Source organism: Sorghum bicolor, chromosome 1, assembly GCF_000003195.3.
Source record: "Sorghum bicolor cultivar BTx623 chromosome 1, Sorghum_bicolor_NCBIv3, whole genome shotgun sequence".
In the NCBI taxonomy this organism is placed as follows: domain Eukaryota; kingdom Viridiplantae; phylum Streptophyta; class Magnoliopsida; order Poales; family Poaceae; genus Sorghum; species Sorghum bicolor.
In genome coordinates this window covers 58543795-58555230 of record NC_012870.2, presented here as the reverse complement: position 1 = coordinate 58555230, position 11436 = coordinate 58543795, and the positions used below count along the sequence as shown (strand labels likewise).

At 43.4% G+C, this 11436-nt stretch overlaps 1 protein-coding gene across 1 annotated transcript; it reads right to left on the bottom strand.

Moving 5' to 3' along the window:
* Nucleotides 4165-7965, bottom strand: LOC8155497 (flavin-containing monooxygenase FMO GS-OX-like 2). Its single transcript, XM_021451960.1, has 7 exons — nucleotides 7333-7965; nucleotides 5820-5890; nucleotides 5597-5746; nucleotides 5399-5481; nucleotides 4917-5049; nucleotides 4647-4823; nucleotides 4165-4576 (listed from the first exon to the last, which is right to left on the bottom strand). Exons 1-7 carry the CDS (start codon nucleotides 7862-7864, stop codon nucleotides 4409-4411), a joined length of 1314 nt encoding a protein of 437 aa, XP_021307635.1. The 5' UTR covers nucleotides 7865-7965; the 3' UTR covers nucleotides 4165-4408.

The window sequence follows — 11436 nt, the reverse complement described above, 5'->3', positions numbered from 1 at the left end:
TTAAGCTGCTGTGGTCGTCGTCGTCGATCTTCGCTTCACTTCTCCATGCATGGTGTTGGTGTTGATGTAGGTGGCGTTGGCGTGAGGGCCTCGTCGGTCCATGAGCCGGTACAACATGACTGGAATATCAGCCATGCCCGCCTGCGTCGTTCGCCTTGTCGGTGTCAAACTCTGCGTGGTGTCATCATAATCGCACTTGCATGGTTGGTGTCGCTTGAATCGCCTCGGACTTCCTTGGCAGCGTCGTCGTGGTACGTCATGAGCTTGATCGTGTGGAGTTGTTGAAGTAGTGGATGAAGACTTGTACGTCGCCTTACTGAATCTTTATTATACGTAGATGTATAACTTGTTCATGTACACAACCACGTCACGGCGCCGAAGTCCTGGCAGCCTATACTTGTTCTTTGCTTGCACGTACATGTGTAGATGCATGCATGGTTAGCACGTATATATCTACACATACACCCGCTCGAGCCTGTTTGCTTCTTGCACTTGCATGTCTTCTGAATCGTTGCACATATACATATGCTAACGGTGCACGTATGGCATGTGCCACGCCGCCGCCGTCGTAACTTGACCGACAGCTGTACGCACGCACAAAGGGTGGTCGTATCGAGCTCATCCTCCAGGCTTTAACGTCCGCCAGTGTACACTCGGCAGCCGCATCATCCAGTCGTCAGCCAGCCTTGACGCCGGCCGATGTAGATACTGATATGCAAAGATTGAAAGAAACAATACTAGATTGACTAAGTTAATTTCTTACCCATGGATGTCGTGGACGATGACATCTCCTGTTGTTGTTTGCTGGTCTTCTCAGATAGAGATGAAGACGTACGTATACTCTCCTTGCCGACGGCCGAGCGCACAAGAAGTCTGGCAGCCCTTCGTGAACTATGGATGGCTGATTGTAATTACGAACACGCGCTTCTTGCTGATGAGCAGCCGGGCGGCGCGTGAATGCTAAAAAGTCCTCCCTCCCTCCAGGGTCCTGGGGCTCCTTTATATAGGCAGTAGCTAGGGTAGCACCTAGCCGTCTCGGCTGCACGCACGCCGCCTAAAAGATATCAGATGCATGCCGGTTCGTTTGTTTCGCGGCCATATTGTGAGGATAACTACGTCTTATCTCAGCACGTGTATGTATAGTTGATATATATCTCCCCGGAGTCATCCGTCCAGAAGATTCGAGACCCATACACGATCTACAAGCTATACGCTGCAGACGTTCATACACATTCTCAATTGTCTCATATAGGCGCACCTATACGTGCCGCCATACAACATGTACATATACTTGTATCATACGTTCGTACGTTAACTGATTCTTGCGAGCTCTGCTAACGTGGTCCACACAATAATACATACATCCAATACGTATATGCGCACGCATGCAGTACGCAGAGCCAAACGGCGAGTTTCCTCCTCACACGTATATATATACTCGTATATACATACACATGCAGGCTATCGTTTATGTATATACTTTGGTCCCTAGCTTCTTTCTTGCACACGTGAACAAACATGCACACGCTGCTTTACCTTTCCCTTTAGCGCACACGATCACATGGCTAAACTTCAGTTAGCTCATGATCCGCGTATTCGTTGGTCGTACATACCGGGGAGGGGTTCTAGAATATTCCGGATCATGTACCGAGTCGCGTCTCGTCGTGCAGACTTGGTTGGTATACAATCATACAAGAATACATGACACGGATCGGCGCACGCACGAACTCTACAGCCAGTTCTGGGCGTATACGGGTGCATGTACACATTACGACTACAGCTGTTAGCTTGCTTTATTTGCACATATTGCCGGCATCTCTACGTGCATGCATAGGACTGTAGCACGTAGAAGCTAACTATTAGCTTCTTTCTCCTGGTTGCATGCGTACACGAGAGGAGCACATATATCTCCCGTATATATCTTCCTCTGCTATGTATTCAGAAGTACGCCCTTCTACGAGTAACGTACGGATTTTAATATAACCAAAAATCCATCAAACAGGGAGACTCCATGGTCGTGGCAGGGCTAAGGTGTGCGCGGACTTGGCCACGGTGGTGTGGGTTTAACTCAGCGATAGCCATGGCCGCGCCGACAATGGCAAGCCACGGCACGCGGACATAGCTGGTGGTGGCGGTAGCGGCCATGGCGGTCCTGGCCCAGTGGTGGTGGCGGCGGTGGCGGCCATGGCAGCGGCGAGGCAACACACAGGCCTAGCAAGTGTGTGCTCAGCAGTAGATGTGTGCTTGATGGCGGCATGTGTGCTCGACAGAGGGAGCACAGTGGCAGTTAGGGTGGGGCTAGCATATTGGGGATGTAGCTCCCTCTCTATTTGAGGGGGAGATGGACAAGATATTGGTGGCTACCCATAAAAGAGGATAAAGGGTGAGATTAGGAGACTATTAGAGATGCTTTTTACATATTTGTGTATTTTTAGCAACAACCTTAGCCGAGCAAATTGAGACCGAGATAGCAGACTAGGATGAAGAACATAGAAAAGGAGGTAACCGAATTCAGAGTTTTGTTCTTGCGTAACCATTCGGAGTTTCGTCACAGGCATTTACCGAGTGCCTATAACTGATAGCTCGGACCACACGACAACAACTGCCTCACAATCTATAAATGTCTCATATGGGTGTTTGAGTGTTTGAGACTGCTCTACTCCATATTTTTTTAGCTAAATGGTTTCAGTTCTACGCACTCAGTTTAAGGAAAAAGAGTGGAGTTATAAGAGCATCTAAAGAAGTACTCCACAAACTTCAGTTTTTTTAGAGCTGCTCCATGGAGAAGTTTGTGGAGCAGTCTTAGACACCCTTAGTACCTCTGACAGCTTCACCCCACTGCATCCTCTGTTGTCGGACTCGCAACAGAGTTGCTTGATTGCCGTCCTTCCGCAGAGCCCGCCGCTGTGTGGTCCGGACACAGTTTGCAGCACTGCAGAGCAGTGGCCTACCCAGGAATTGAAACCAAAGTAGTCCTAAATTTTTCCATACGCAACACGACAAAATTTAAAGAAATAATTCAGTAAAACAGCTATAAAATAAGCAAATTGTAACCATACAATTAAATATTCAAAGCTCACATAAATAGGCTCGTAGTCTCACAGATCTAGGAGAAAAAAAATCAACTCACCAATTAGACAATCAGCAGGAAGTAGAAACTGGCCAGCGTGGTGTGCGTGCACTGGTGCGGTGCCATCCGCCGGTGTGCCACGGTGGTGCCGGACTGCCGAAGCTGGACTGCCTAGTGGCGGTCGTCCGGGCAGAGGCGGCGGGCCGACGCTAGCAGTGACTGAACGACGGAGCGGCTGGGCAAGGGAGGCCAGCGTGGATGGCTGGATGCGTGGTATCGTGGCCTGTGGTGGGTGCCTGGGCGGCACGGCCGAACGGCGCCATGGCGGCTCTTCCTCGGACCTCGGTGGCTCCGTTCTCACCCTCAGTCCTCGCCAGACACGGAGACGCCAGGTCGCGACTCGGACTCGCAGTCGCCGATGTCGAGATGAACTGTGAATGGAAAAAAGGGAAGCTGGGAAGGGAGAAAGATGGGCCAAGTTTTTATGGGCTGAGGAGTAAAAAAAAATTTTAGACCAAAATTTAGGGTAGTTTTGTGTCTATCTGGACTATCTATTGGGCCCGCCACTGCTGTGGAGGAAGAAAAGAAGATACAATGAAAATGGTGCTATCTCCAATAAGTGTCCACGTCGTCGCATGTTTAAATTGAAAACTTCAAACGGACAAAGTAGCATTTCTCTTCGGAAATATTTGGCGTTATAATTTTTTTTCTGAATTTTCTTTTGCTACTACTAGTACCCCTATTAGACACAGAACTGAGCAGTGCCCAGTTTTACAGTGAAGTAATCCTCTAAAATACTGGAGTGATTATGCTTGATTCGCGTTGATCGTAGCTAGGGTCATGATTCTAAATAGCAAGATATTGAAAATAACGGCAACTCCTTTATTAGCGGATACGAAACTATAGCACTCCTATAACAGCGCTAGGACATATAGCTTTAGAAAAATGAAAAACAGTAGTAATTGATGCACACAAACATGATAAACTTTAAATTCGATAAACACAAATTTGTTTCCAAGATTCTACAAGTCTAGGTAACATTATTAATACGACATTACAAAATGGTTCATGAAACTTCCGTGCTTAATGCTTAATTATTCAAATAAATACTAAATTAGTAGTAAAGATAGTTGTACAGTATAGCTTAGCATGGTTTAATATGGCCTGTTGGCAAAATCTAAAATAACGCCGCTATCTGAACGTTAAAGCTATGCAATTTAGTGGTGCTGTAGAGCTAAACAATGGTCGAAATTAGCATAACGACACAAATAGCAATAACTTAGCATGAAGTCTCTACAGTCAATATAGCATCGTTATAGGATCGCTATAGCCCGCCATTTAAAACCATGGAGGCGAGCCGCTGTCGATGTTTTCTTCTTCCCATCGATCACGGTAGCCCACATCCAAGGACCAGACGCATCTGAGCGCCTTCTCGTGCATCTCGTACCTCCACAGCTCCACGTGCGGCTCGCCGACTTGGTCCGCCAGCCAGTTCAGGTACTCTACCTGCCCGTACCAAGGCATGCGCAAAGCTCAGCCACTGCCGAGTCTTAGAGTTTATTCAGCGGACGCTTACCCATCGAGGCCACAGTGTGTGGGTGTGGCGCTTCGGCTTCCCGGCATCCTCCATGCGCTGGTACTCCTCCTGCACGTCGGCCATCATGTCCTCCTCGCTCGGCAGTGCCGCAGTACGCCCCGACAGGAGGGCAGCAACCCACTTGGATTCTAGCTCAAGTGACTGGAAGATGATGCTCTGAAAATCACAAGTAAGAAGAGTTTTGTGTCAACTGATGACTTCGCTGTGCTAAAAGAGATTTGAATTTCTATATCCATTCAGGTTTTGCACCTTATATGGCAGCCCAACGAAAGAGAGATTGGGCGCATATTTGGGTGGGAAGACGTGCTTGTACAGTGGCCCAACACGGTTGTCGTCAACGGTAAACCCATCCAGGTCGAGGAACGGGAAATGGTAGCGGTACCTGAAGGTGATTTTTCATGCATTGCAGTTTCAGGCGTGCCAATTAAATGTACTACTTTACAAAAGAGAAAACATATACCCTCAGCATGTCCTGAAAGGAAGTCCTTTTGGACATTAATACGATCTCCGGAAACAACTTTGATCGTTACTTTTACTATAAAATATAGCCAATATGTATTTTTATAAAACTATACTTCGAGATGAATCAACTTATATTATTTTTATATTTTCAAGCTTAACCTAAGAAAATTTGTTTATAGTCAAAGTTTAAAATATTTGACTTAAGAAAGACAGCCCATTCTTTTAGATACATGGAGGGGAGTAGTACGATGGTTTGTGTGCAATCATACCCTGTGCAGTAAAGAATGGTATCTGCAGCTACAGATGAACCTTCCGCAAAGCGCACCAGACCGTCATCTTGGATGCAGTCTATCTGCTTATCATACATTCATAAATCATAAGAGTCCCATAACAGACACTGACATATGCGCATGTTACATTCAAGAATAATTATGAAGCAGAGGACCTAAGAAAGTTCAGAATTGAACCTCGCCGTGCATCCAAGCGTTATGGTAGAGTTCAATCTTTCCAAGCCTGTCCTTGGAGTATCTAGCTGCGATGTGCACTTCCTTAGCCACATGTGAGATTTCACTAGCAATGTCAATTCCGCTGGCTCCCAATCCTACAACGACAACACTCTGCAAAGACAGTGTATCAGTCTGGAACTGGTGAGGACAACCTGCAAGAAAAGGAAGTAGAGAGGACAGGTACCTGATCTTGAAATGGTTCTGGGGTGTGATAATTGTGGCTGTGCATTTGCTTCCCCTGCCACTTGTTAATTCCTGTAACACACAAACATTGCTTGATTCTCTTGTTATCTTAAATTACTTCTCAGGGCCTGATTGGATCGGGTGCTAAAAATTAGCACTATGTTTGGATGCTAATTAAAAGAACTAATTAATTTTAAAACTAATTACGTAATTGGCGAGGCAACTCTATTAATATTAATTAGCCCTTGATTAGCTTATGTTTACTACAGCATATTCGGCTTGCTAATTAGTCATCACTTATGCAATTACTCTCTCTATTTCAAATTGTAAAGTTTTTTTTGCTTTTCTAGGCGCATAACTTTTGCTATGCATCTAAATATATATATATACACTTATGTCTCGATACACAGTAAAACTTATAAATATAAAAAACTAAAATAACGTATAATTTAAAATAGAGAGAGTAGTTTTGAAATTAGTTATCCTTCTAGCTTCTAAATATAATGCTAATTTTTAGTACTACCTCCGTCCCCTCCCTCAAAAAAATACAATTATAGGTTACGTGACATATAAATTAAGGTTGTTCATGTTTGACCATGTTTCTAATATATTATTCATATTTATGGGTCCAAATAAATTTATTATGAAAACACACTTCATACTTAATTTAATGATATTTCTTTGATATCATAAACAATAATATGTTTTATTTAAAATTGGTCAATCTTGAAACTTAATAAGCTGCTAGAAACGTGATATAATTGGTTAATCTTGAAACGTAATAAGGCCTTGGCCTTGTTTAGATGTAAAATTTTTTTTGATTTCGTTACTGTAGCACTTTCATTTGTTTGTGGCAAATATTATCCAATCAGAGACTAAATAGGATCAAAAGATTCGTTTCGTAATTTACAGGCAAACTGTGTAATTAATTTTTGTTTCCGTCTATATTTAGTGCTTCATGCATATGCTGTAAGATTCGATTTGATGAGGAATCCTGAAAACTTTTTGGATTTTGGTGGGAACTAAACAAGGCTTGTTTAGTTCGCCAAAAATTTTGGATTTCACTATTGTAGCACTTTCGGCTTTATTTATCAATTATTATTCAATTATAGACTAACTAGGATAAAAAATTTCATCTCACAAATTACAAATAAATTCTGTGTAATTAGTTATCTTTTCTATATATCTATAATGTTTCATGCATATGTCGCAAGATTTAATTAGGTACCTTTAGGCCTTGTTTAGTTCGTAAAATTTTTTGTTTTTTGCTACTGTAGCATTTCGTTTTTATTTGACAAACATTGTCCAATCACGGAGTAACTAGGCTCAAAAGATTCATCTCACAAATTGTAGGTAAACTATGCAGTTAGTTTTTATTTTCGTCTATATTTAATGCTCAATGCATACGACCAAAGATTCGATGTGACGAGGAATTTTTAGAAGTAAACAAGTCCTAAAGGTACCAAAACATGCCCGTAGCAGGAGAGAGAAAAAAAGAAGGTAGAAGAAGGCACCTCGGATCTTGGGCACCAGAGGCACCGAGCAATGGCCGCTGCAGACGACGACGGCGTCGAATGGCTCCTCCGCGACACCGCCGTCTTCCCCGCGCCACGCCACCGCCCACTGCTCCCCTTGCTGCCCCCGACAGAGCGGCCGCACCCGCAGCACCTCGCCTCCGAGCCTGACGTGCGCGGCGACGCCGGAATCCACGGCGAAGGCGTCGAGGAAGGCGAGCATCTCCCGGTGGCCCGGGAACGTGCGCGGATCGCCGGCGAACACCCGTCCCGCCAGCGGGAAGTCCGAGAAGCCCATGAGCTCGCGCGGCAGGTTGGTGCGCAGCGATGCGTACACGCTGCTGTGCACGGCGCCGGGGCCGCCCGGGTCGCGCCCCAGCGGGTCGGCGTCCGCGCGCGGGTCGTACGCCCAGGTGCCCCCCACGCGGCCTGACTTCTCGAAGACGGCCACGGCGTGGTCCTCGCGGAGCAGCTCGCGCGCGGCCACCAACCCCGCCGGCCCGGCGCCCACCACGGCCACCGTGCGCGGCATCGGAATTCGGAGCGCCCGATCGGGGTGCTGCTCTGGCCGGGGTTGGTGGCGGGGCGGCTCGGAGTACTTTGGCGTGCAGCAATTGGCGGGGCGAATGCTAGCTCTTGCTCGACGGGGCTGCTGCGAGCCAACCACAGATCGGCCCCGCGATTTTTTTAATAAAAATATTCATTTAATATTTTATCTCTAAAGGAATTGTCCATATCGGCAGAACTTAAAACAAGGCCGCAGAAGGCAGAACACCGGCAGATCAAAGTCCGATCACACGGATCGTGCGCATGCTGCCGCCAGAACGGCGAATGTTTCGGTACGTACCCAGGTGGGCTGGTACCCATGCTGACCGACAGCTGATTTGTGTTTCAAGATTTGTGCCACGCTCAGGCCTTGTTTGGTGGTGAAAAGTTTTTGGGTGTCACATGTTTCATAAGATGTTGGAAGCAGTATTTTAATATTAATAAAAAAAATAAATTACATAGTTTGTCTGGAAACTACGAGACGAACTTATTAAGCATAATTAATCCGTCATTAGCATATATGGGTTACTATAGCAGTTATGGCTTGGCTAATTAGACTTAAAAGATTTGTCTCGCAATTTACAATTAAATTGTGCAATTAGTTTTTGATTTCGTGTACATTTAATGCTTCGTGCATACTCCGAGGACAAGGCCTCAATCATTAAGGGGTGTTTGGTTTGGGTGGTAAAGTTTAACAGGTACAGTAGCAGTTTTGTCTTATTTGACAATTATTATCCAATTATGGACTAATTAGATTTAAAAGATTCGTCTCTCAAATTACTTTTAACTGTGTTTTTAGTTTCATAACTAGTTTATATTTAATACGCCATGTATGACCTTGTTTAGTTCACCTAAAAATCAAAAAGTTTTCAAGATTTCCCGTCATATCGAATCTTTCGGCACATGTATGAAGTATTAAATATAGACGAAAATAAAAACTAATTGCACAGTTTACCTGTAAATCGCGAGATGAATCTTTTAATACTAGTTAGTCCATAATTAGACAATATTTATCACAAACAAAAGAAAGTGCTACAGTAGTGAAATCCAAAAAGATTTCGCGTCTAAACAAGGCCTTAATGCATTGCCTCCTTCCTTGTCCTATAAGGAAGCGCCTCGTTTGAATTTTGAAACACACACGCGCCCTCCCGCTATACGTTTTGACTGATGCCATATCGGATGCGTTTTCCCCGTTAATCACTCCTGGACCTTACCGATTAGCACGCGTCGGCAATGTCTCGGACATGGACATGCTCATCGCGTCCGTTCCTTGACGTGGGTCCATATCAGCCTTGTTCACCCCGAAAACCAAAAAAATTTCAAGATTCCTCTGTCACATCGAATGTTGCGGCGCATGCATGAAGTATATTAAATATAGACAAAAAAACAAAAACTAATCATACAGTTTGACTGTAAATCGCGAGACAAATCTTTTGACCCTAATTAATTTATGATTGAACAATATTTACCATAAACAAACGAAAGTGCTATATTAACGAAATTTAAAATTTTTTCACGTCTAAACAAGGCCTCAACCTGGGTACCAAATCAGAGCCAAAACTTCGATTCCTGGCTAGCTGCTCTGGCATGACGGCAGCGAGAGCGCGCACGGCAAAGGCGACGGAATCGGGCCGGCACGAGCGCCGCAGGATCGAACGGGGGCGCAATGGAGAGGACTCCGGCACGGTGAGCTCTAGGCACGGTCGCACGCACCGGTACAAAGAAGCACTACGCTGACGGTGGAATATAATTTTTACAGCCAGTTTCAATTAAAGAACGCACGCGGAAAGAAATTGGTTTGCTCGACTAATAAACTGCCTGTGAAAATCTAATTTTACATACGTTTTTTCTAACAAAACCGCCCATAAAAACTATGTATTTCTACATGCGGTTCTTCTAAGAAACCGTCAGTGAAAATCATATTTCTACAGACTGTTTCCTAAGAAAACCGACTATAGAAATAATTTGAAAAATCTAGTTTTTATAAAAAAACATAAAATTATACTCACATTATAAGGATTATATATATGACATTTTTCAGAGTAAATTTAGGTAATTTGGGGCTCCTACCCTTAGTCCAAACCTCATTTTACCTCTCTCTTTTTTCTAACTTTGTGATTTCGCCCTTCTTGTTTTCAAATGAATCTGCCAGTTTACCCTAGTCTTTAATATACCGTCCGGACCGGCTAAATTAAATACAGCTAGTCAAAAAGATACCAATGCCCTTACAAAAGGAGCAATGGTTTGTTTGGTCAGGGCAGTCCCAATGCTAAAAGCTATATGTAATCTCTATGTATATTAATTTCTATAGACACTATGGCCTTGTTTAGTTCCAAAAATTTTGGCAAAATGTGAATAGTACCAATTTCATTTGTATTTGATAAATATTGTCCAATCATGAACTAACTAGGCTCAAAAGATTCATCTCGTTAATTCCGACCAAACTGTGTCATTAGTTTTTATTTTCGTCTATATTTAATACTTCATGCATACCTCTAAATATTCGATGTGACGAGGAATCTGAAAAATTTTGCAAATTTTTTGAGAACTAAACAAGGCCTATATATAGAAATCATAGTTCCAGTGGATAGTTTTTATAGAATAATTTTTTATCCAATTTTATTTATTCTCTCTCTATTCTCAACCAATTATATCAATTCATATCTTGGATCTCGTGTAGACATGGTTTCTAACTTAGACCCAATTTTTATGATTTTTGCTATCTCTCTTCAATAACTACGTTGTCACATCAGCAAAATGCTTAGGTGGCATTACAATAAATGTCTATAGAAACTACAATAATTTCTGCATTGAAAGTACCCTTAGAAACTTGTTGATGTTTTACTATGTTTTACCATCGACAGTTCGCCACGGGGTATTCGGAATAGTTGTTGGGACTTCGGTGTAAGCTGGAACTCAATGTTTAACTCAAGAAATGGTAGATTTATCCTCGTTTAGGCCCTCGTAGTCGAGTAAGGCCCTATTTGGTTCGTCATGTTAAACTTTAGTCCCTATCATATTGAATATTTAGACATAAATATAAATTATTTATGCAACGAAAAACATAGTTAGAGAATAATTTGCGAGACAACGCCGACACTAGCCTTTGCGCTGTTGTGTCCATGCACGCACACTAGGGCCTTGTTTAGTTCACTCTGAAAACCAAAAAGTTTTCAAGATTCCCCGTCACATCGAATCTTATGGCACATGCATGAAACATTAAATATAGACGAAAACAAAAACTAATTACACAGTTTAGCTGTAAATCACGAGACGAATCTTTTGATTCTAGTTAGTCCATGATTGGATAATATTTGTCACAAACAAACGAAAGTGCTACAGTACCGAAAATTTTTCACTTTTCGGAACTAAACAAGGCCCAGAAATTTTAATGGATCGATTAATAAAGGCGGGCTTCACAACCGCCTCCAATGGAAAGCCTCGGTTAATGCACAGACCATGAAGGCAAGCGTTTTGCCCACCTCAATTAATAAAAATATGAAAAAAAAAGATATCCTCGTGCACAAGCTCGCCAAGCCCATTGTTGACGATCCTTAA

Coding starts and splice junctions, on each gene's coding strand:
- LOC8155497 (XM_021451960.1), bottom strand. CDS start 7,864: ATGCCGCGCACGGTGGCCGTGGTGGGCGCCGGGCCGGCGGGGTTGGTG. Junction 5,482..5,596: donor ACGCTTGGATGCACGGCGAG/GTTCAATTCTGA, acceptor TATGATAAGCAG/ATAGACTGCATCCAAGATGA. Junction 4,824..4,916: donor TCGTTGGGCTGCCATATAAG/GTGCAAAACCTG, acceptor TGTGATTTTCAG/AGCATCATCTTCCAGTCACT.